General features: G+C 47.6%; 1 protein-coding gene and 1 long non-coding RNA gene across 7 annotated transcripts in view; both read left to right on the forward strand.

Moving 5' to 3' along the window:
- The window catches only part of ASTN1 (astrotactin 1), a 304,165-nt gene that overhangs the window by 246,548 nt on the left and 31,695 nt on the right, over positions 1-25,922 (forward strand). For all 5 annotated transcript variants that reach the window (XM_040446694.1, XM_040446692.1, XM_040446697.1 and 2 more), the window contains one exon: positions 24,173-24,441. In XM_040446694.1, the coding sequence (XP_040302628.1) occupies positions 24,173-24,441 (269 nt within the window). The remainder of the gene's footprint in view (positions 1-24,172; positions 24,442-25,922) is intronic.
- Positions 12,515-19,520, forward strand: LOC121011902 (uncharacterized). 2 transcript variants are annotated; one of them, XR_005781849.1, is made up of 4 exons: positions 12,515-16,016; positions 16,889-16,977; positions 17,259-17,420; positions 18,446-19,520. It is a non-coding gene; the product is annotated as an uncharacterized LOC121011902 (long non-coding RNA). The 2 variants fall into 2 exon arrangements; XR_005781848.1 differs by having other exon boundaries at positions 17,259-19,520.

The following is a 25,922-nucleotide window of genomic DNA, read 5'->3' on the forward strand; positions in this document are numbered from 1 at the left end:
GGAATGAATATAGGAGTGAATGCCATACTTTTTCTCTTCCTCTTCCCTTTCCAAGGGAAATGACAGCAGAATGGTTAAGATAACATCTCCTTGAACACCTTGCCCCGAAGCCCCCGGCACTCGTCCACCCTTTCATTGTCCCTTTCCCCTATCTCCAGGTTTGATTGTTTTGAGTGTGGGGTGGGGTGGGGATAATGTCATGTCCTGGGGTTTGGCATTAGAAGAATCGGCTGGACATTAAAATCAAGTGATCAGCACAAGGTAGGACTAGGATTAAATACTAGAAAGAGGAGTCAACCCGTGTGTGGACCTTCAATTTGTGATTTGTTATCCCCAATTTCTGTCTACCAGTTGATGTTCTAGGAGCCAATAGCAGCCTTTCTTTTACCACTTTTCCTGACATTACTTTTCTTTTATAAAGCAAGTAGGAAAGTTTTCTTGGGGAGGGCGGGATAGGTATTAGGTGCAGCACACAGCTTGTATTTAAAATGAAACACAAGACGTAAAACCATTTCGACCTAAACCAACAAATCAACAAGCCGTGTCCGTGGGAGCTTCTCTGTGTGGCCACTAGCCATTTCTGGTTCGTTCCTAATCTCCATTCCTCTGTTGTTAGAGGATTCTTTCTGAATCTCACGGAACTCTTGGGAAGTTGGGTCAATTAGTAGAAGGTATAAATTAAAGAGAAAATTAAAAAGTACATAAGAAAAACTGATGTCAAAGAAATCATCAAGAAATGGATCAGGTAAGTAAGTAATTGCAAAAAAAGTGGGAGTAGTCGACATCACGTTGAAACCTGGCCCCGGCTGCCAGCTAGCTACACTACAAAACTTAGATGATTAATGCTGCATCAGTCAAAGGCTCCAGAATATATCATCTCTATCTCCATTACTGATGAGAGGAAGATAGTTCTCTGATCAGATCAACGTCCCTCTTTTAAAAATTCCCACATGCACTTTGACTTTCTTGCCGATATGTTGCCGTCAGCAGAGTCCGTGACACGTAGACCCCGGTTAGCAGCACGTTGAGGGAAGGCTGAGTTCTTTGCAAGGTAAGGATGTTTACGCATTCATGCAGAAATGTGCATTGAGTGTTTACTGTAGATCAGGCACAGTGGTAGGCATCAGTGGTTAATAAGAGAGGGCTCCTGACCCACTGTGGAATTCTAGATGCTGAAGGAAGGCCTATTTTCTCTGCCAGCCTTACCTTACCTCTCTCTCTCCCTGCAACTGGCTAGTCAGTATCTGTGTGACAGCGTGGTTGAACCCTCAGGGGGACCCACAGACGAGGCAAAGGAAGCCATCGCAAGGTCCAAAACACACTTTCCACCTTGGGAGTTTATCCTGTTCCTTGGAAGGTTTCTCGGGGGCAGGCTTCTGCACATTCTGTCAACTTCCAAAGAGCCTGGGCTCATGGTGGCTGCCCACAGGAGGAATCTGGGACACGCGGAAGGAGGGAAGCAAAGGGACCCGTGTGCAGAGCTTTACGTGCAAGACCCTTCACAACATCGAGCGTTTCTGGGGAGAGATGCTGCTGGGCTGGACTGGGCTGTGCCTGGGACATGTGGGATGCCCAGACCTTGCAGCTTTGGGAAGGCCTGTCTGTTCGCTGAGGCGGAGAAGGGGTGGCGTCTGCCTACACAGGGTTCGTGCCTGCGTCACACCGGTCTCCCCCTAAAAACCAGTGGAATTAGACGGCGCAGCTAAATCATAACCACACGAGGCCCATCGACTTGATGACGTCCGGCAAGGGACAATGGCCAGTCCGCTTAGTTGGAACGTGATGTCAGCAAAGAGCCCTCAGTTTAAGGCAATTGCAAAACCAAGCAGGTTCAAAAGCATTTTTGGTTTTGATGATTAAAAAAAAAATGGTAACAAAGTAAGAAAGAAAAAGGCAAGTAAAAAGAAGCATTTCTTTGGCTCAGTTTCTTAGTAAATCTGCCAGGTAAAATACGTGCTTTGAGGGTGAAATGTGAGTGCCCGTGACAGGGAAAAACAACCTAATCGGGTAAACCAACAGCCTGGACTCCCTTGACACTTTTCTGTTTCCTTGGGGTTTTTCTTTAGTCAGGTTGATTCCACAGGGGCAGCTTATAAAGTCTCTCTTTGTGCGTGCTCCGGCTGCCCGTGCTGACTGCCAGGGCCCCTCCCGTCGATTTGTTACAAATCCAGTCGATTACTGTGGTAATTGGTTCTATATATATTGATGTGTTGGGGGCATTTATGGCTTTATGCATTTTTGTTTGGTCTGCTTTGACTCCTCCCTTAGAGAACAGGGACTCGGCCCGCTTCTTTGCGACTCCCCGTAGATGTTGCCTTAGCTTCTGCTCACAGCGGGTTCATCTTCAGTATTGATCACAGTAATGTGGACGAGGATATCCGGAGACGCCAGCCTCCAAGCTTTACTGGTCCCTGCCTTCTTTTAAAGGGCTGAATATAAAGAAGAGATGTTATCCCTTCAAACTTTGCACAGTCTCTCTCGTCAAGGGTCATTAATATGTGGAAGCTGGGTACATCACGTATCCTGCATTCTTCGGGCAGGCAAAGGGCATTAATAATCTAGAGATAAAAGCAAATTGGGGGGGTGCCTGGATGGCTCAGTCGTTTGAGCATCCAGCTTCAGCTCAGACCATGATCTCGCGGTTCATGGGTTCAAGCCCCGCTTCGGGCTCTGTGCTGACACTCAGAGCCTGGAGTCCGCTTCAGATTCTGTGTCTCCCTGGGAACATTGCCTGGTTCATCTAGAAAATCGTAAAATATTAAAACCACCAAGGCCCTGAGAAATCATTATAATGGTAACTTACAATTGTTAGTACTTCACATATACCATATTTCTCATCGCTTTATGAAGGGAAGGGGTAGGTTATATATTATGACCCTTTTCGGTGAAGGGTCTCTTGTGAGTTGTTCTCAGTCCCTCTGAATTGTGAAACCATGAAAGGCCCCTTGCAGACCAGAGTTACGTCCCTTGGGGTATCTGCAAGGTGAATGTGTTGTCCCAGATCGCCCCGCCCCGGGTGCTGAACACTGGAAGCATTCCTCCCCCAGGGACATCTGCCTGCTGACATGTACCCTTGCAGTAGGATTCTGCCGCCCCCCACTGGCCGTCTAGCACCCCTAATTCCAGAGGGGAGGACCTGAGGCCCATGATGTGAAGACACTAGGCTGTGGTCACACAGAGAGCGACAGAACCCAGGCTTGGTCACTCATTGTCCCAGTCTCAACAGAGCTATGGCATCTGCTTCTCCATGTGCTGAAGCCCAGGAGGGCTCTGGACGCCGGTTCCACCGTCCCGGTGTTTCTCTTTGAATTTTCGATCCGCCATAATGCTGACCCAAGAGGAGCGCCCCATCCCGTAAGGATGCCAGATCTGCCATGACATGATCGACCCCCAACAGTTTCCTTATGGCTGGGCGTTATTCGCATACTAGCAAACAAGATAAAATCCTTGCTCAGCCCAGCTCTTAGCTGGCCATCCCACCCCTGGAGAGAGGGTTCCAGTCTACAAGTTAGCAAACACTCAGCACCTGCTGCTAAAAGTGTAGTGAGTGCCAGGTCCTACGCCAAGGGTTGAAAGTATGCTGGTGAATAAGAGCCAGGCCCTGCCCTCAAGTCATTCATAAAATATGTGGGAAGGTGTCCAGCAAACCTGAAGTTGCAATACTGTGATAAGAGCTGTAAGAGACCTGAGAACAGAAAGCACCGGAGAGGGCCTCCCGCTCCAGACTGGGGCAGGACTGAGAAAACCCTGCTGCAGGAAATGTTGCCTGGATGGAGAACTGAGGGTGAGTGGATGTTAGCAGGCAGGCTCTGGGTCAAGGACATTCTCAGTAGGAACAAAGCAAGGCACAGGAGACCCGGGGCCGGTGGGGGGGCGGGGAGGGGATTCAGGGGAAATGAGGCTAGAGAGAGGCCAAGGGACCGGTGTAAAGGGCCTGCTGGCCATCCCAGTTCCCTTAGTTTTACTTTAAAGCCATTTGAGAGTTATCGAAGGATTTCAGTAGAGAAAAGGTATGTTCCCAGGATGCTTTAGAAGCACACACCCGTTAACATCTTGGAGGATAAGTGAGAGATGTAAAGCCTATAGACAGGATGGCCATCAGGAAAATTTTGGAGTAGACCAGTGGGAAGCGTGGAGGGTCTGGACTAAGGGGAAGAACGAGCATACGGTGGATGTGACAGTGATTTGGGAAATGTCCCCCAGAAGTGACTCTAGGGATGAGGAGGGTAAGGAGGGGGTAAGTGGACGGAAGTAGAAAGCCCTGGGGCCCTGCAGTGATTCCCCTCATTGTGCAACAGCAAGAATTTAAAGCTCTTTGGCTCAGGGCGCCTGGGTGGCTCAGTCAGTTAAGCGTCCGACTCTTGGTTTCAGCTCAGGTCACAATCTCACAGTTTGTGGGTTCAAGCCCCACCTCAGGCTGCACACTGACAGTGCAGAGCCTGCTTGGCAGTTCTCTCCCACTCCCTCTTTCTCTGCCCCTGCCCTGCTCACTCTCTCTCTCTCAAAATAAATAAACTTAAGAAATTAAACTAAAAAAACAATGAATAAATAAAGCTCTTCGGCTCAGACATTATACCAGGCTGATACGGACTTTTGAGTAGCAGAATTTTTACTTTTTGTGATAGTACAATTTGCTTCTCGATGCTGACAAGGCTGGGGATCCAGAGAGTGCAAAATCACCTTTCTGGAATGTTCATCCTAGCAAGATCTCACTTGTGGGGGGCTCCTAAACTGCAGTCACACCTTATGGAGATATACGGGAGGAATGGGAAACCTGCATTTTCACCTGTATTCTTATCTCACAAGCAGCCTGTGCTATGGCAGGATGCCAAGGGGAGGCACCTTGAACCCAGATCAGTCGTCTGGCCTAGCGCAGGGGGAACGAGGTCAGTGGCGACTTGTGTGGTCTCAGGTGTTCAGATACAGGCGAGTCCATCCACCGTATTAAACATGACCGTAGTTTTTCCTGCGAAAGCAATCTGGGTGGAGATGAACCACGGGTGTTGGTGAAGACAGAGAACGGGCAGGGCAAGGCGGGGAGATTCAGGCTCGTGAAACCTACTGCTGCCTCCCTGCAGTAGCTAGAGGTCATATTTCTGTAAATACTCTGATTCTTGCCATTCTGAGCATATGTCTCCTTGTTATCTTTTAATTGGTTTTTATTCTAAATTTAACACTAAACAGTTTGTGATGGTAGCGGCTGTGAGCACTGGTGTGGTGCATGTTAATTCCAAGGACATGTGATACGTCAGGCCTTATCTGTGCCCTCCCTCTCCTCCCCACGTCACACCAGCCTGCATGAAGGAGCTGCAGATTGCTCATCGTGCCCTTTCCTGCCCGTGTTGTCACGTTTATAGATGTCAGGTTGGGGGGAACAGAAGAAGAGTCATCTAAAATCGGAATGATAACCGTCAAAAGCCCTGCGTAACGGCAGGTGAATGCCAATAGATCGGAAGGTGATATCCGCAGGCCCATGATGTGGGAAATCCTGCATCCCAGGAAAGGCCTTCAGAAGTCGTTGACAACCAGCCGGCAAAATGCAGTCATTGGGGGTGTTCTGGAGAAAGCCAGGGAAGTCTGACTTCGAAGATCTCGTGTATCTATGATGTGGAAGGAAACACGGTGCAGAGTGGAGAGGAAAAGGATTTGGCTGAGCAGTTTTAGAACAGGTGACTCACAGCCTCTGAGCCTCGGTGTCCTCATCTGCAAAATGGGATAAGGAGAATATGGCAGAACATTGTGAGGACTAAGAGTCTTGAGGCTGTTAGAGCATCTAGCCCATAGTAGGTCCTCAAGAATGTTCACTGTTAAGCGGCTGTTTTCCAGTAGCACACCCGTCCAACAAGAGATTCTGCAAGACATGAATTCCACGTTCGCATTATCTTCTAACAACGTTGGATGCGGTATTTCTTTTTTGGAGATTTGTAAAACATATTAGGATTCTAAAGGCTTTCTGAAGATATAAAAAAAAAGCCCAAAACCCTGCTTAACTTTCACTTCGGTTGTTCGTTCACATTAAAGCTTGAACATCTTTTTATTTGTCGCTCTATTTGTTACTTGTAATAATGTTATTAGCAGATCTGAAAAACAAAAGTTCTATGAAGTCTACGTAGAAAAAAAGCTTTTGTTACAGACCTTCTGATAAGGTGAAAGCTTTAACCTCCTCTATCCAGATAGGGCGCCAAATCCTCGTATTTCTTCTGTAGTTCCCCCCACCTCGGTTTGCACCTTGTTCTTACACGTGAGAGTCGCCCCAGTCTGACCGCAGACTGACAGGCCCGCCTTGTTACTACAGCCTCGTGGCTGATCGCTTTGGCTTCCAGTCTCCCATTTGTTCAAACATTCAGTCATTCAAAGTCGGTCTACGTTTCACTACCCACTCCATCTTCCTCACCCACTTCTGTGCCCCATGCCACTTACCGTCAAGCTCTGGCAGAGGCTTGTCCCTAGCTGTTGCCCCAAGCCTAAAAGTCCCAGTGTGGTTTTTCAGGGGCCCATTCAGTGCGGCCCTGCCCCATCTCGTGTCACCTTATCTATGTAAAACGTCTGTGGCATAGACTTTACACTCTTTAAAGACCTCCTTGGCCACCTTCGCCTCTGTTTTTTGGCCTGATCATCCACATTGTCCCTGACAACCTCATCAGCCCCTGCCCACTCTTAGAATGTGGCCTTCCAGGAAGCCTTCTGAGACTTCTCTGTCCCTCCAGACTCCAGTAACGCTGACAATCTTAACCATACTATGCGGGATTGATTGTGCACCCTAGGATCAGGCCCAGGTGCACGTTGCCCTTCCATTTTTAGACCTCTGTGACCTTGAGTAAAGTGACTTACCTCTCTGTTGCTCAGTCCTGTCATCCAGAAGGTAGGGACAGTTTCAGCATCAATCACTACGGTCTGTATGAAGAACTGACAGTGTTGAATTTGGCCTGGACGGTAAGAAATCCAGTCATTTGTGTTCTGGAAAATGGCTTACCACAAAGAACTACGCTTCCCTATGAGACTGTGATAAGAGTCATGGTTGTCCCCTTTATTTATGAGAAGGCCAGATACAGACCCTCAAATCCCCGTTCTTTTCTTTATAAAGGATTACCCAAACTGCTTGTCCCCACGGATCTATCAAAACAAAATGCTTGCTTATCAAACTTTATTATACCTCTGGCCTTTGGCCCACAGTCAACCTGACGGAACATACTGCCTCTTCGGAGAATAGGCTGGCCTCACACCTCTTCACCACACCTGTTTCTTTCTAGCTTTGTTAATTGCCTTCTGTAAAAGAAAAAAAAAAAAAACCCTCTTTTTGCCTAACTCTTGAGATGCTTGCAGACCTTACCAGAGCATTCTCCCTATTGTAATAATCCCTTCTTCCTATTGCAATGGTATCCCCACTCCACCCGTGTACCATGCAATAATCCTTTTGGATAATACCCTCCTTACTAAGTCCGGATTTGCTGTTTCGTGGGCAGAGAATATACAAAGTGTTCGGTAGAGTGGCAAGATGTCTAAAGATCAGCTGTTATTATTACTACTGTTACCACATATTTGTTAGTCTTGCTATCTCAAATAGGTTGCACATTCCTGGAGGTCAGTATCTTATACTTGAGCACTCTCCGTAGTACATAGCATGATGCTGGGCACGTCACAGATCTTTAACAGTTGCATATTTACTGACTGATGAAGCTGTCGGTATCATATCTGGAAGCCAGTGATCCAGTGTGACCCACAGACAGTGTGAAGGGCATTTGGCTCTTTCAGAGAAGGAAGGTGATGAAGGAAGGATGGAGACCACCACCTGATATCCTAAGAGGTGATGGAAGGACATGGAAACTCCTGTTTTCCTTCCATCTTCTCTAGCACATTAAATTGCTTTTAAACAAGAGACAGGAGGTCGCGCAAGAGAGAACTGCCGTTCAGAGTGGTGAGCAGAGAAGTTAGCAATGTGGAGAGAATGATGAATGTGAGCATGCCCGCTTTCTGCACGGGCTAGCAAGGTCCACGCGTGGGGTCTGGGCAGTCATGGGGGCAGCGGGCTCTAGAGGTTGGAACGAATGCTTGAAGGCTGTCCTTTTTCCTTCAGATATGGGAGAATATTACATTCTGGAAGGTAGAAGCTATCAAACACTATATCCACCCCCTGCATGACCTGTGAAAAGAGAGAACATGATGGTAACAGAGATCTGAGATGAGTTCACTGCGAGTAAGCCATGATGGCAAACCTCATACTCCTTGTAAAGAGTTTTTTTAGGTCTTTGAATGCCTCTGGCTAAAGAAAACCTATTAATTCCACCATTCCCCTGAGCTGCTTACCATTACTAGGAGGTAGGGTGGCCTAGTGGTTCAGAGCAGGGTTTTTGAAATCTATGTGACCTAAGTCCTCTAAGCTTTACTTCGGATATCTAGAAAATGGAAATGATATAGCATCTACCTCACAGAACAGGTTAGGGTTCTATGAGAGCATGTGTCGTCGTAAAGCATCGCGTGTATAGTGAGAACTCAGGAGATGAGGAGTCCGCAAACTGTATGACCCACAGGCAAATCTGTGTTTGTATGGTCCACAAGCTAGGGATGATTTCTGCCTCCTTAAATATTTGAAAAATAAAGATAAAAGGGGAAATAACATGTTGCGATGTGTGTAAATTATATAAAATTTAAATTTCAGTATCCATAAATAACACTTTATTGGAACAGGGCAATGCCATTCGCTTACATATAGTCTGTGGCTGCTTGTACACTACAAAGGCGTAATTGAATAGTTGCTTCAGAGACTGGTGAGCCACAAGGCCTAAAATATATACTCTCTGGCTCTTTACAGAGAAAGAGTTGCCAACTCCTACCATGAATGGTAGCTCTTGTTATTAAGGATGCTTTCATCCCTCAAGGCCTAGCCCAACAGCTCCCTCTCCTCAATGAAGCTTTCCTCAATGATTAGAATGGTCTAATCATCCTGATACTGTCTGTTCCTTATCTGATCATTTTGTTTAAAAAAAAAAAAAAAGGCACTGAAATTCCATATATCTGTCTTATCTCTTCTACAAGGTAATACAGCCTTTGAATGTAGGGATTACACATAATTCATTTTGGTATATTCAAAAGACTTGCATAGTACCTTGTAAATAGACATTCAATAACTTAGTATTTGCTCTGTCAAATTGAATTGAGTTCCAGTTTGGGTCTTTTGACTTTTGCTTGATGTCAACCAACTTTTTGATGGAAAGAAAGTCCTAGGAGGGCTGAAAACAGAAGCACAAGAAGGATCTAAAAAGATTTGCTCTCAAAAAAAATAAATACTGGTAACAACCTTGAGATGAGTACTTCCCACTATACACACAAAATTTCAGCCTTGGTTGCTTGTTGACAACATTCACTTTCCTATGTTTCTGAAAGTACAGTTAGATGTGCCTCAGGGATTTGGAAATATCAATGATTAATTTTCTTATCAACCATCTTAAAGGAGTCCTTTTGTCCCAGCTTCCTTGATATCACTTAAGTTCCTGGCACTGGGGTGCGACTGTATTTTGTTAGGAGTATGTGCACTTACACATACACATGCACACAGGGGCAGACATCTATTACATTGTGTGGCTTTATTTGTTTGACATTAGACTAGAATGAAGACAATATCCGAATTGTCCTCCAGTAGACTTGTTACCATAGGAATGAAAATTAAATCCAAGATCCTATAGCTACAAGGTTTAGAAAAAGATAGGATTCATGACTCGATATATCTGAAGTGGCTTATCTTCTGTATTTCTCTGTGGGTTTTTGATTCCAGATTGATATAAGGGAAAGATACCCCTGAGGTCTTCCTGAAACCTAGGAGGGATTTGCTTTTTCTCTCTTCTGTGAAAATAAAAAAGAATCTAGAAGTCCTAGCACTCTCTTAGTACTAACCCCTAAGTATTATAGATCGTTACTCAAGGTCCTTAAATACTGCCATTTATATACTACCCACCTGTGCAGGAACCATCCAAGTAGTATTGAATTTCAGGGAGAAATATTTTGTAACTAGAAAGGTTGGCTTGGGGGATCAAAATTTAATCTTACGTAGCATTTTTATTTGAAATAGGTAAAGCTCAGCATGGTCACCAGCATCTTTTCTACCCATTTGCCCCCATTAAAAAAAATTTTTTTTAATGTTTATTTATTTTTGAGAGAGAAAGAGAGAGAGAGAGAGAGGGCATGAGCAGGGGAGGGGCAGAGAGAGAGAGGGAGACACAGAGCCCGAGGTGGGGCTCGAACTCACGAACTGTGAGATCACGACCTGAGCCGAAATCGGACACTTAACCAAGTGAGTCACCCAGGTGTCGCCTCTTTCCCCCCAGGATTAATGAAAAGATCACCCAACTGCTGGAGGGATGGGTTGCCAGCCTTGAGGGTCACCTTGGGACCATAGGGACCATGTCACTTTGAACAAGCGTACTACTAACAATGATGCTTAAGAGGCCACCATTAGGCAAACCAGCCACATCTTTTGATTGATTGTCATGCATCAAAGGTGTACATGGAAGCACGTGGTCACAAACGAATTATGAATTTAGCATCATCTTTTCCTTCCCCTCTCCCATCCCATGGGGCTGTCATGACTCCAGTACTAAAGCCAGTGGGTCAGCCACATTCTGGCTCTCCTCCCTCCTGCCATCTCAGGCAGGTAGCTCAGTACTCACAGAAGCCTGGACTTAGGCATGGCTTCCTTGGCCTCACTTTTGGGGGGCAAGTAGTGGAGCCCTTCCTCAATCATAGTCTGTTTCCCCACAATGTGGGGGATTTCTGATCACTTAACTATGTAGGAACGGACTTCCTGGCAACCTTGGTGTGTTAGGTTCCTACAGATCCAAAGCCTGCAAGTTTATTCCTCACTTACTACTGAGTATTCTTGTTCTGTCTCTAGCTCATGAAGATCCTTGTTCTGTTTTTGATCGTCAATGTTTGTTCACTTTTCATTCATTTTGTATGTATTGAGTACTTACTGGGTGTCCAGACTGTGCTACAAGACTGGGCTAGGTTTTGGAGATGTAATGGTGAACAATGACTACCATTGAGTTATTGGAGTTATTGGAGGCCAGGCTAAGGGTTTGACATGTCTTATCCCATTTAACTCTCAGAACAACCCAGTGAGACAAGTTGTGTTATTCACCAATTTAACTCATAAGGGAACTATAGCCCAAAGAGTTTAAGCATCTTATAATATATCCCAGACCTCTGAATTTGAACCCAGGCCTAACTGCCTCCTCTCAGGAGATGAGGAATTCTGGGTGAAGAAGATCTTTGCCAGCTGAGGTGGTGGCCTGGGATATGACATGCTCACAGTGTCTGTCTCAACGGTTTATGCTGAGACAGATGGGGGTTCATCCCTTTCTGGCCTTCCCTTCATTTTCAACACCAGACATCTGCTTTCATTGGTGGTCCAGTATCAAAGGTCTCAGAGACGGCCCTCCTCATTGACCATGTCCTCACACATCATTGGGTCTGGGAGCTTCTGCTGGCTCAGTGGCTAGGCAGGGCCATTTCTGCCTGGCTGTTGGCTGGCTGGCTGGCTGGCTGTTCTCCCCATCAACCATTAATTTCCTTATTGAAATAAGAAAAATTGTATGTGTGCACAAGAGTGAGGTAGACTTTAACGGAGACTGTGGTGTCAGGGCTTTTAATGGCCAAAGTGACAAGATGGCCTTCTTTATGGTGATGACAGCTGGGCCCTGCTACATGAGTAACAGCCTCTTTCTTCCTTGGCTGGAAGAAACCTCACAGGTCATTCTAACATTTGTAATCATCTTGATCTCTGCTCTTGCTATAAGCATGCAGGGAAGTAGAGTAACATCACAGTGTCACCTTGGTCGGACATAATGATAAAGTTCTCTTGAAGGCATTTGAACGAGATGAGTTAATAATGAAATGTATTAATAAATACACACCTTTATACTCACTGTCTGCAGGAGAGCATTAGATCTGGCTTCTGCATCTGCCCCTCATTTTATTGTCCCCCTGAACAGAACTGTCTGCATGGATGTGGCCTTCTCACGTCTCCATGAAGTTCTTTATGAGATGAATGTGCATGATTGACTAGATCTGTGCTTGGTCAAGAGTATAAAGTTTTCTGACTTTGATTATTATCACCTAAGTAGGACTGGCCACACAGTGTGGTTTTTGTCTGGCAAAATCCAGGAAGCACCAACAATAGAATTGGATGGCCAACAATAGAATCTGCTGCTGGTGGCAATATCCTTCTCAGGGTCAGCATGCAGTCCTCTTGGCTGGGGAGCACGCTTGGTTACTTCTGGAATAGTTCAGGCCAATGTCATCAGAGTCTGAATCAGTAGTTTTCAAATTAGGCTGCTTGTGCCTGGGGCTCTGAGTAGATGCTTGAATGGCTCCATAAACAATAGAGTTGTTTATTTTTTACCAAACAGTCAAGATGCCAAACGCCTAGGAATCTATTCCCCACTTTAATTTCTTTTACATATTGGGATAACGTGGAGAATTTTTAAGAAGTGTTCTGGCAATATTTATAAAATAAATTACTCTTGTGTAGGGTGTCGAATCCCAACATGTCATGTGAGGATGGCCACGTTATCCGAAGTCAGAATCCTTTGGTGTGTCTGATAAGATGCACATCCCTGGCCCTGCTGCCACTGCACTGATTTAGAGAAAGACCAAGAAGATGAAGTCACAGAAAGTAGCAGTTTAACGTCTGGCTGTTAAAAGGGACACAAAGCCCTTCTTCTGAAGAGCCCTCCCCCCCCCACCCCCCGCCTCCCTGCCCTGCCATGACATCCCTAGCAGTGGCTGTCTGGCTTCCATATGAATGCTTCTGCCCACCATCTCCTAGGCGGCCCATCTTACTTCGTATCAGTTGTAAGTTATTACAAGATGTATCCCTGAAGGAATCTAGAGTCCTCCTTCAGTCTCCCCCATACCCAGCAAAGTGGATTTCCAAATTTCCTCATGGGCATGCCCTAAGCCTGTCTCTGAAGCCTCTGATATCACTCCCCATCATATCAGTGTCTGCTTTTCTATCTACTCTCCCACCTCACACACCGGAAAAATGAGCTTTTGGCAAAAATGCGTCTGTGCACATGAGCACTGAGTACTGTACTGGCACAGAGTAGGCACTCCGTGAAAACCTGTGGCTCAGTAAACTCATTCTCTCCCATTTCCTTCCTTGGATCTTTATTCTACCTCTGAAACATACAGAATTCATGTGATCCCACGTCCATGTGACAGCCCTTCAGATCCTTGGAGAGAGAGCTCCCAAGTCCGCTACCAGGTCTCCTGGTATCCATTCCAGACTCCGCCCGCCATCTGCTTCAACCATTGTTGATAGGATACCGGGTCCACGTGCCCCAGAACCCTGACTGCCCTCCCTGTTTTCAGAGTATGTCTCTCCCTGACTCACCCAGAAGTGAACCAGCTCTTGGAGGGTAGCTTGACGTGACACCACTTCTGCCCATCGCCTTGGTCACTGCACTCTCTTAAATACAGCCTGAGATTACATCCGCCTGCCGCTCGTTGCTGGCCTGTTCATCTTGCAACCCTTGCTTTCCCGTGCATCTGGTTGTTTCCACCACTTGCAGCCAGGCTGAGCCAGTGAGCCCTCCCTCACAGACCAGTGTGGGTTACAGCTCTGGGTGAATCTATGTCTCATAAGGAGAGTTTGTTTAAGGCTGGATGGGTGGCTGCAGGGACCATATGTCTGAGAACAGAGCACAGGTCACCGAGAGGTGAAAAGATCCTGGTCCACTCAGCACATTTGAAACTCAAGAGAGGAGGACCAAGAGGTAAAGGACTTAAGCAGAATCCAAATCACCACCAGGAGCCACAATCTATTGGAGCCCGTGGCTCCAACGGGCAGGACGGCAGCATAAATTTCAGTGAGGCAAAGCTAAGTGGTAACGGACTTTAACTTCTGTCATATATAGTTAATTTGCAGAATAAATTGGTCAGGGCAGCAAAAGGACTTAACATCCACATTCATTTGAAAAACAGAAGCTAGATGAGTATCAAGAGGAAAATGGAGACCGTTACGACATTCCCTTGCTGGTTGGAATAGTATTATTATTAAATAATATTTTTATTAAAAATTTCTAGACCGTTTGGTAGTTAAAGATATTTATACACCAGCCTTCGCAGTGTCTCAGCAAGACATTGAATCTCCCTCTGCGGAACCACATAAGCCCCCAGAGGCTCCCACCTGAGTGTAAGTCATGTCAGCATCCTGGCCACTCTCTCTGTCCGTCTTTGTCTCTCTCTCTCTCTCTCTGTCACACACACACACACACACACACACACACACACACACACACACACACTGTGCAAGGCAGGCTCTTGTCATGTGGAGCGAAGGCAAGTACTGGTCACATGCCAGTTCCACCCATTTCAGAATGTCAAGGAGTTTCTCTCCATTATGCTTGTCTTGTCCAGATTTGAAGTCTGAAGGAAAAGAGAGGACAAGCCCCCAGGTGGAGCACATAAAGGGCAGGAGACTGAATACATGGAGGAGGAGGTGGAAGGAGTCACACACAGAATCTCCCTGAGGGGATGGCTCTGGCAAAGCGAAGGGGACTCCTGGGCACCCTTGACTGGCAAATGATACTGCCTGGGAAGTAGGAGGAAGCATCGTTAATTCCACTCCGGAAAGGACCAGAAGCTCAGAGAGGCCCACGCTGGTCCTGGGAGCGGTGTCTCTCTGGTCCAGGCTTCTCCCTCCACTTGTGCCTGGGCTACTCCCGAGAGTGATCCTGGCTCCTTCTGCCCCCGAGTGGTCTGAGGGTGCACTTGGCTTCCCAGCACAGCTTCCCAGACAGGACACACAAGACTGGGGAAAAGAGCTAACCTGCGGACAAGAGCACGGGAGGCTCTGCTGGGAGCCCGCTGAGCGTTACACTCACTCGGGTGGTCTCTCCACTAATGGAGGGTCGCAAAGAGCCATCCCACGGGTGCTCCTCATTTTCCCCTCTCTCTGAGCCCCGTCCTCCGCCTCCATCCCCATGCCGCTCTGTCAGCAGGGATAATCCCGTGCAGCTCTGTACATCCACAAGGCTGGGACTCTGAATCTCCATGTCAGGTTTATTTTGATGCTGACGAGGAGCTGCACAGAGCTGCGGCGGGGCCTCGGGATGCTGAGGGAGCCGAAAACTTCTTCTCTCTTCCCATTGCCTGGGGCCCTGGGAGGAAGTCCAGCAGGTGCACGGCCAGCCCCCAGGCATCACTGGCCGTCGATCAGGGGAGAGCTCAGTGGTTGATGTCACAACGCTACAGGCTATGGACACTGCAGTGGAAGGACTGCAGCTCTTACATCCTGAGTGGCGTCTCCCTAAAACTCATGCCCACCTCATGTGACCTTACTTGGAAACGGGTTCTCTGCCGATATAATTCACAGAGTGGGTCCCAAATCCAACGACTGGTGTCCTTAGAAGGAAGAGGGAAACTTGGAAAATTTGGGCACAGAGAAGGCGACCGCCTAACAGCTGAGACCAGGATCGGAGCGGTGCAGCTTCAAGCCGAGAGACTCCAAGAAATGCCATGAGGTGAGCCACTAGAAGCTGGCAGGGGCGAGGAAGGATTCTTCCCGAGAGCTTGCAGAGGAAGCGTGACCCTGTGGACACTTTGATTTGGGACTTTGTGCCTCCAGAACTGGAGGAATAAATTGTTTGAAGCCACTCTGTTGGTGCTGATTTGTTTTGGCAGCCCTAGGAAATGAAGGGGGAGAGACTGGATAAGAACAAAAACCTTGGAGAACCGCTCAGAGTCGCATCAAAGGCATCTGGTGAGTAACGTGTCGGGCTGTAAGAGGCAAATGAAAAAATGGAATCACGTCAACATTACAAAAGGGTGTTCGACAGTGTGCACGTATATTCATTACACTTCAGCCAAGGCTGAGCAAGTACCAGCGGAGTACCCAGTGCTGGGCTCTGGGGACATATGGGCGAGTAAGGCCCCATCCTGGAGAAGAGTGGGACAGACAAGACATGGAACCAAACTCAGTCTGATGCAGTGGTGGGTGCTCTTCTGGACACGGGCTCCAGGTACCAGTGGAATTACTTCTAGTAGGGACGATGGGAGCAGAGAGGATCTTAATAAATATATAGAGAAGGAAGGGGGCGCCTGGGTGGTGCAGTCCATTAAGCTCAGGTAACTTTGGCTCAGGTAACAATCTCACGTTCGTGAGGTTGAACCCCGCATCAGGCTCTGTGCTGACAGTGCGGAGCCTGCTTGGGATTCTCTGTCGTCCTTTCTCTCTGCCCCTCCCCCACTCATTCTCTCTCTCTCTCTCTCTCTCTCTCTCTCTCTCTCTCTCTCTCAAAATACATAAACTTTAAAATAGATAAATGAATAAATGTATAGAGAAAGGCGGAGGGAAGAGAGAATTTTTGGTGTGTGAGAACAGTGATACCAGCCCCATCTCCCATATGCACTTAGTAACTGTTTCCAGATAACCCCCTGAGCCACATCGGGTTGCCTGGCCTCAACTCTATGGTGAATCCTAATGAGGCTTTGGGTTACGGACTCGAGGAGTTACAGGCGGTGAGAGACCAGAAAGGGCTACAGTCCCTTTGCTTCTTGCCACCCCTTTGTATTTGTTGAATGCTCACCGAGTGCCAGGCATTGGGTGAGAACCAGGCAGTTTCTGGCCCACTGGGGACTGGCAGTCTAGCTGACGAGAAGGGTTCATGTCTGACAAAGCTTTAGGGCTTCCTAGGAATTCTTGGATTTTATTATCGATCCTCTTGAGACACATGGGGCTAAGTAAAGATGGGTCTCTAGGCATCCTCAAAGCGGCGGTTCATGGCGCTTTCCTCGTTTTTCCCCTTGTCACTACGTTCAAGATTAAAGGGGGTGCAGATGGAGTCACAGCCAGGCAAAGACCATCTTTGTGTTTTTATTAATCCCTCGGCAGGCGCTGCTATTCCATTTTTTGGACTCAACCTCTCCTCCTAAGTGGACCATCACTCTTACTGACCAAAACAGAGGCTGACAGAGGCTTTGGTGAGTTTTGGTCAGAGGTTTGGTCAGTTCGTTACTCGATTAACTGTTCCCATGCCAAAGAGGACTAACGACTTTTGGCAAAGACAGAGCATTGCACCTGCAGCAAAACTTCAGTTTAACGTGAACCCAACCAGCCAGGAACCTCAACCAGGCAATCGTTTGTTTGACAACGTGCCCATCAAGGGGAGAGGGAATCCTAAGAAACTGTAACCTTAGGTTGTCGATCAACTTTTCAAAAGCCCATTGGGGTACATGTACCGTTTTATTTCTGTCTCCTACAGCTTCTAAATCTGCACAGTCACAATTGATAAACAAAACGATCACCTGAGGTGCCTTGAGGAAAGGCTTAATTCTGTGTGGTAGGCAATGCTTCACGAGGCAGGCAGAAAATTGGAAAACTGCATTTTTAGAGAAGAAAAATGTCAACAGGAATTGGAGGAAAAGTAAGCATTTTCTGGCTAAGTATCAATTAAACAAAAAATTCAATTTTCCAGAAGACACCTTTTCTTCAACCCCACAGTTAATTGTGCTTTGCCAAGGTGCCCAGTGGATGTTTGACGACTGCTAATTATTTAACTGGACCTCACCACACCCAGAGATGCTGCTCATGCCTATAACAAAGACCATTTGCTCTTTCCAGAAGCTTCCTGAAGAAGTGCCAAAGAACTAGATCTGAAGTTTCGGAAACTTTAATTTGAGGGCCAAAAGAATACATCCTGACACAGGATATTTTTTAATTGTGAATTCATGTGTAGGGAAGGGCAGGAATATAAAGTCTATGTCCAACACGTTGGACAGTTGTGAACCAATGGTTTTCTAGTATTTAATCCCAAAAGCACATCCCCAAAGATGTGTTTCCTCTAAGCTCATGGGTAATGATGAATGTGTGCCTGGAAACGTGGGTGGGCTCCTGTGTACAGGCTGAGATGGGGCAAGGTAGGAAAACCGCAGAAGATACAGGTTTCCATGTTTCATCCTTAGGGCCATTCTTGGGGGCTAGAGCGTCCCCCCCACTCTTGCTGTTACAACCACTGTCTTTTTTTATTGGATAAGTAGAATGCGCGATGCTGAATCCCAGTACAAATGCTGTCACGCCCCCCACAGCGATGTGCCTTCCACCTCAGCCGCTGTCGGATACCCGCGGCCTCATGGCCCAGGACGCCAATCATATCCGTTTGCCACTTTGTGACATTAGTGGCTATAACGCTCCCACATTTACTAGTCACGGGAGAACCACTGCCTGCTCGTCGGTGCCACAATCGGCTGCTCCTTTTTTTAAGCTTAACTCCTTCTATCCCGAGGCAAACGCTCAATGTACAGCCACAGCCTTTGAGATTTTACCCAATTTGCAAGGTGTCCTTTTGCGGCATTTCCTCAAATTTTTGCAATCAGATTGACTCGAGCCAGCTCACATTTGTCCCTGAGAGGGGTGGAACTTGCCCTGGATGGACGTCCCTCTTTTTTTTAGGAGAAAACCAGAAAATCTCAAAAGAACCCAGGACGGCAAGGCGAGAAACGAATTGAAACCCTGCCTGTCTGGTTAGTACCTAGTCACGTCGTATACAAGTCATTATAAATGATTTATTAATTCGACAGACGTCGGTAGACATTCAATACATATTTGCTTAATGAACTGTCGAATGCATTAGCTACTTGTTAGGCAATAACAACACTGTGGGACATTACAGTGGGAGAACTAGACACAGTTTTGCCCCTCAAGGAGCCCGTTTGGTGGCAGGCGGGGCAGGCAAGCAGACAGGCATCGTGAGCGTAATTAACTTCGGAGAGGCCTCGCTGTGTCCCAGGTACGGCAAAGCTGTCTTCATGGATTGTATCAGTTCACCTCCACCGCGGCTTTATGAAAGCAGTTCAGTTGCTGTCTCTTTTTTACGGACAAGAAAGCCCAGGCCCAGAAAAGGTTCAGGAACTCAGCCCAAATTGCACAGCTAGCAAGTGCTAAGGTCAGAAGTCAGTCCCGGGCAGTCTGACTCCGACCTCACGCTTTAAACTGCTGTGCCGCTGGGGCAGCCGTGGGCGAGCAGAGGAGTGGGTGGTTTGGGGAGGTAGAGAACGTGGAGACTGGGTGATTGGTTGGGAGGGCAAGGAAGAACCGACAACGAAGCCGGGCCTCGCGTGCTGAGCAGTGAGGAAGCTGGTGCCATTTGCTGGACGAGCACCTTGGAGAGAAGAGGCAGGCTGATGGAGAGAGTGTGGATGAATGACCACGGCAGTGTGGGACATGTTGGCTTTGAGGTGCCCGTCGGACATTCAGATGGATTTCCAAGCAAGCTATTGACAAGGCTTTGTTAACACCGGTGGGAGAGGTCCCGGCTAGAGACGGGGAGTTGGCTGTGGTTAGGATAACGCTTTGTTCTTGCCACTGGATCCTTCGAAGCTTTAGTACGAGGCTAGCAACTGTTTACAAATGCTTCGGTTTTATTCTTTATGTTTGACTTGTTTTTAACTTTTAAGTCTATGATCGTGGTTGTTATATTCGCCCCCTTTACCCTGCCCCCCAAAACATATATCCATGGAGAGAGGGGGGGGGATATGGATATGCTTGAAATGGATAGAGGAGTTTCAAAGATGAAACCCAATTGGAACACAATTACTGACCCCAAACACTCGCTGTCTCCTACAGAGGAGTAGAGAGAAGTGGCCAGTTCATGCCCTGTCCCTTTCTCCCTGATTATTAACCCATCATATTGTACTTTATTCAGGTCTCAGAGACTGTCTTATGGCAAGTCTAGGAGTTCATTTTAGTTCATCCCAAGTGACCTGAACCTCTCTGTCCAAGGACGTGACCAAACATCCCGAGAGACTGATCTGAGCCGGAGGGCGTCGATGGAAATGTGAATTTAGATACCTCCCGGACACCCTTTGTGACCAGGAGCAGGCTGGCGGCGGGGAGGGTGGTGGGATGCAGGGTGTTGGGGGGCTCCAGGGTGCGGTTTGCCACGGCTGTGCTTCATCTGCCCCACGTCAGGCTTTCTTTCCTGTAGATCCTGTGCCGTCTCCAAGGGCTAGGATCTAATTAGTTTGCATTTGATTTCTTTGCTGCCTAATGAACTACCTCTGTCATTCTGGCTGTGGTGTCATTAGCATCTCATTGCCTTGGGCACCAACTCAGGAGAGAGAGTCTTAAGCAGTCCCCGAATCCTACGGGAATCGTACCGATTTACTTCATAACAACTAATCCACCTCCATGACCTGTCAGTTCCTCTCAGCAGAGCAGACCCTGTATGAGGATGGGTCCCTCGCTTTTATCATCCTCGTACGCTCCTGAGTCTAGGTGGGTCAGTGTGTACACGCCTAAGGCCATGGGCACATCCACAGTGAGATTCGAAACATTGAGGATGCCAACATTCTCATTCCACAATATTCTATTGAGGAAATTCATCCACTGGGTGCTGTAGGATACAGATTTAGCCTAAAGCAAATGGCATTTATTTATAGCAAACTGTATTTGCAAAATGCTTTGCAGTTTTGGGGTTGTTAACTACATTCCAGGTTGGCTGTTCTTCTACTTATATGAAAGCTAAGTGTCATGGCTGGACTCCAAAGCCTCCCTGAGAGCAATTCGATGAATTCTGCAAACAGGGATAAGAGGGGGCCACGCCCCTTCTGGGCACCTGGATGCCCTTGATCAGAAGGCACTTTTGCCAATTATAATCTTTTAAGACCTTAATTGTAGCTCCTTTCCTATGTCCAGAGTCTCTGTAGCTTGTTGAAATCGCATATTCATTTTATTAAGAGACAACGTAGTGCCTCAAAGTGCTAGAGAATTTCCACCAGGGATCTAGAGGGCAGAAGAGGCAAGAAGTACCTAAGGAATGTAACCAGAGTGGGAGGCGGAGGGGAGAGCCATTGAACAATAAGGAAATGGGGGGGGGTCTCCTCTCTGTGACTCTCCATGCACTCTCTCTACCTCCCACTCCAACACTGAGGGGGAGTTAAAAGCAAATGTCAAAGATCAGACTCCCCTAAAGCTTTTAGGATTTGAACTACTCTCTCGCTTGCCACAGACATGATGTTATAGGTGCTCTCTTTGGGCAAAGGGAGATTTATCTGGGCTTTCACCACCGGACTCCATCATTTTAAGGAGTATTTCCCAGTTGTGCCTTTAACTGCGCATGGAAAATGCATTTCCTCTTTGAAAAATCTCTCTCACACACACATCTCTATTCTTTGCTGGAGCCTGAATGGATGGCTTTGGGAGTTCGCTGCTCATCACTTCTGTATAAATCCAGCTCCTCTCTAGACAGCTCCGTACTGCATGACCAGGGGGCTAGAGGGTCCTTCACAGGGCCTGCTTTCTATGAACCTGAATATTTTCAGGAGAAAGAAAATAGGATTCTGGATCAAAACAAGAGTTTGGTGGTCTGCCACCATCTTCTTTTGCATCCTCCTTCCCACGCCTCTCTTCTCCCTAACCGTGCTCCTGCCCGGATATTGAAGGGGATTCGTGGTATCTTGATTTTGCTTGGGACAGTCAGAAGACAGCCACCAGGGAATAGCCTCTCAACTGGTTACAGCAATTACAAGTCTTAAGGATGGAGTGCTGGAGGGCTGGGAGGTGGTCACTCAGCTCCACTGTGTTTGGGGATTCGGCGCCCTCTAGTGGCCACAGCTGGCTGTCAGAGCGGTGCACCCTAAGTGATAAATGGGCAGGCGTCCTACACCTGAATGCGTGTGGAGTGGGTGGTGGGCAAGTGGAGGGCAGAGTTCCTGGATATTTGGGGATTCAAGGCGAGAGGAAAGGAATTTGGTGGCATATTATCTCCACTTAGAAGTGTCACTCCATGTGAAGGATATTGAGGGAGGATTTTCATTCTCCGTCTCTCAGAATTACCTGTCTCTTGCTCTCTACTGTTTCTCCTTAGGATACATTTTCTGGAATTAGGCTACTCATTAAATTTTTTTCTTATTCCACTGGGAAAAAAAATGGCACGGTCACACACTTTTTTAAGTTGCCAGGTGTTACTTTTCCAAGTCTATTTTCTGTATAGTACCAGAGTGGCCACACAGAATTCATTGCAAGATTTTTCCTCTCACAGAAGTCATTTTACACTTGATATCGCCATCTAGTGGTCATTTCATGGGACCTCTTTTCCCCGCCTCTGTTGAATACACTCCACAAGGAGGGCTGTGGGTTGAGGAGATGAATCTGATCGGAAGGGTGACGAGGGCCCTCCAGGAGACACTCAAGCTCCGTGGCAAGGTTTGTGCAGCAAAAATTTTTAAATTTTGTCTTGAAAAGACGCACTGTGTTTTCACTGATTTTTTTTTTTTTTTTGGAGTTTCATTCACTTCCCCAATGAATGAAGGCCTTTTTTTCTAGAAATCGTATCAAGAATCCAAGACCTCATTCACTTCTTCTCCCTGTCCAGTCTATATAGCCTGTTGAAGAAGACTGAGGCCTGGCCAGGGGCTGGGTGAGGAGAGTCCTTCCAGATTGTGGTCATTTTACAAATACTCTCAGCCATGGGACTGACTGAGTTGCATAAGCCTGAATGTCAATCAGGATTTACATGTGGCTCAAGGGACCTTGGGGCTTGCTGGTGTGGGCTCCTGGGCCACCCTATTTGATAACATCATTCTTGGTTTTGGTACGTGTAGTCATGCAGTTTTTATAAACTAGGAAAGGCTTCAGTTCCACTCTGGGTTTGTTATTAAACAAAAAGCAAATGTGAAATGAATTGTATCCCGTGTTTGCAGTCACTGAGAGAATCCTTTGTGTTAGTGAGCAGGGGGAAAGCCGTGTCAGTGGAGTCTCTGGATGAAGATGCCTCATCCACATAATGAGCGTGTTCATCTGGGAGACAACAGTGCTGAAATGTCTCATGACGTTTCCAAACAGGTTCATATTACATAACAAACAAGAGACAGGCGAGCAGAGCACTCCCTGGACCCCACAAGAGAGAACCTTGTTATCAAGTCAATGAGTTGTATCCCGGTCACCTTCTGGAACCTTCCAACCATTTCCCCCAGAGATCTGGCCCATCGACTACCGCATTTCCCCCAGATCAGGCCGAGATGACCAGAATGAATGTTCTAGATCTGCCCCTTGTTCCTAAAATCTCTGTGGTCTGCATGAAATTGTCTCATGGTCGGGACTGCAGTGGTGTCACAAAAGGCCAGGGGTGTAGAAAGGAACCCAAGGCAAAGGTAGACTTGGGTCAGCGGACCCTACTTCCATCTTCCTCTGGAATGAAGAGGTTAAATGGGAAATCACGAAGGCTTGGAGGACAAATATCAAGCCATGCTTTCTTCCATAGGGAGCAAAGTATTATGTTCGGGTAGGCATTTCTCATCTTTGACACCAAAAATAAACCAAGAGTTTCTCTAACTACCTTTTTTACTCATCAATCAAGGGCGATGTGAACCTGTTTCTTTGGAGTGCTTTGGAACGCAGATCTTTTTGAAAAAGCCAGAACTGCCTCCCCATATTCAATACATTGATGGGTAATGAAGCAGAGAAGTCCTCTTCTTCCCCCCAATGACTCAAAGGCTTTGGAATCTGGCAAAACTGGATTCAAATCCCAGCTCTGACCACCTGCTACCCTTGTGTGATCTTAAGGCTCTTGACCTCACTTTCCTCACCCATAAAATGGATGTAATGATGGAAGTCCATGCAGAGAGTTCTTGCAAGGGTGGAAGGAGGCCTGGACCGGATCTCACTTCCTAGTTTAGGTAAATCTTACCTGTGGTTATAATGAAGACTGTTATGATGGTGGTTGGCCAAGCACTAGCCACTGGGGTGTGTGCTTTAAAAACATGTTGTCATTTATTCATCACACACCGCTAGAGGTAGTACTGGGAATATCTTCATTTAATGGATGAGGGAGCTGAGTCCCGGAATAATCACTGTTGCTACTGTTTGTATTCCTGACGATAGTCCTAGATCCTGCACATGCATTGAAGATGCCTCCCTCTGAGGGGATCAGTGGAGCTGATGATTCTCTGAAAGGAAACAACCTGATCTCACATTGAGAAGGCTGTTTCCAACTCTGTTGGTTACTGGGAGGTTGGGTTCCCCCTATTCAATGGGAGGTCAGAATCACATCCGTAACCTGCCAGTGACATTTCGTGACCTCCCTACGATTTGACTCCGGCACTCGGGCCACAAGAACATGCAAGACCTTGCTCTTTGATGATCCTTGCTCACCGTTCCTTTTCGTTTTGTGTCCGGCAGGCAACTCTCCATCCGATGAGTCGGAGGAGCGGGAAAGAGACCCCAAGGTGCTGACGTTCCCAGAGTACATCGCCAGCCTGTCAGAGTCTGGCACCAAGCGCATGGCAGCTGGGGTCCGCATGGAGTGCCAGAGCAAGGGCCGATGCCCCTCATCCTGCCCCCTGTGTCATGTGACATCCAGCCCTGACACTCCTGCTGAGCCAGTTCTGCTGGAGGTGACCAGAGCAGCCCCCATCTATGAACTGGTGACCAACAACCAGACCCAGAGGGTAAGAGGCCTGGGACCCTTGACTCTGGGAGGCCTGAGCAACAACAGAGGGCTTTCCAGATGGCCTGGGGGGTGACAGGGTGTAGTTGAGCTCCCTGCTAGAATATGGATAGTGAGACTTTTTGTTGAGCTAATCCGGGCACATCATTTGTTTAGATTCGCATGTTTGCATATGAAGTCAAATCAGTGCATCCACAACACCCATGGTAATGAGTCAGGAGTCACAACTCAGCATTAGGGTAGGTCCTTGAGCAACAAGGGCTGGGAAGAAAAAGGTGGAGAGGGCGGCATGGCATTCGTAGTCACTAAAGGCCTTGTTCAGAAAGCCTCAGGGGCCAGTCGTGAGAGGAGGCTCAGCTCCCCTAACAGATCCCGAGCCTGGACCAGCTGCGAGGTCAGGAGGAGTGCGTCAGGCCCAGGTCCCGAAGGGAAGGGTCTGGTCTTAGCCTGGAGGGGATGGTTTTCTGCCCGTCGCTTTGACTCTGAGAACAAAGACTATAAAACACCACATCCATGCAAATCTTCCGCCTCAAATAATGCCACTAGATCATGACCTTTCCCCGCAGCACCCCCTGTCCCTCTGCGGCTCCCTTTCCAAAGGTGCTGCGAGAAAACGAATGGACCCAAAGGGATAAGCTGGAGACCTGTGGCTTAGCTCATCTCCTAGCTCTCTGATCTCCTCAAGGGCAGACAGAACAGAGCGGGTCAAACACACAACAGCAACGGTGATGACGATGACAAGAATAAAAACACGAAAGCTCAGGGTGTGGGACTTTTGAGACTACAGGCCAAGGTGGCCTTGGGGACAAGACATAGTAGAGTCGGAGCAGAGAGCTGCTTACCTGCCTGAGAGGTGTGTCCATCGAGGTGGGGCCATAATTGCTTTGTCTGTCCTCCTTTAAGGGACACCTGGTGTAGCGTGTTGTTTCACAGGTGATGCTCAGACCAACAAGGACAGGTTTTGCACACGTGGGCTTCCCTCACCTTTCCGCCTCTGCCACAGACATTTCACTGAGTGTTTGAAGACCAGGTTTCTCAAAAGAATAAATGGTTCCTTTGGCCTATGAATTCCTCTTCAGTCTCGTAGAAGTGACTGGGGAGGAGGAGTTGGAGAGAAAGGCCCACAAGAGGGGGGTTTACAAGGATGATGAGGAGGAGGGGTTGGTGTCACTGTGGAGACCCAGAGCTGCGGTGGCTTTAACCCAGCGCCCTTACCTGTCTTTTGTGAGCACCCAAGGCTGCCGGTGCCCCAGGATCACCTGTGCACTTGCCTGGGAACAGCAGAGGCAGAGAGCACACTCCCAGCCCTGTGCTGCGGGGCAAGGCGTGCAAAGCTGCAGAATAAGGAAGAGCCTGGCGGGAGAGGAGGACAGAGACTCATGGCTTCCTGCGGGGGCGTCATGAGCATGATGGGGAAGCTAGAGGAATCTGTCTTCATCATCCCCCTCTCTGGATCTCCCACTTGCCACATCTTGGCCCCTC

Source organism: Herpailurus yagouaroundi, unplaced genomic scaffold (genome assembly GCF_014898765.1).
Source record: "Herpailurus yagouaroundi ecotype Mexico unplaced genomic scaffold, PumYag 195, whole genome shotgun sequence".
Lineage (NCBI taxonomy): Eukaryota > Metazoa > Chordata > Mammalia > Carnivora > Felidae > Herpailurus > Herpailurus yagouaroundi.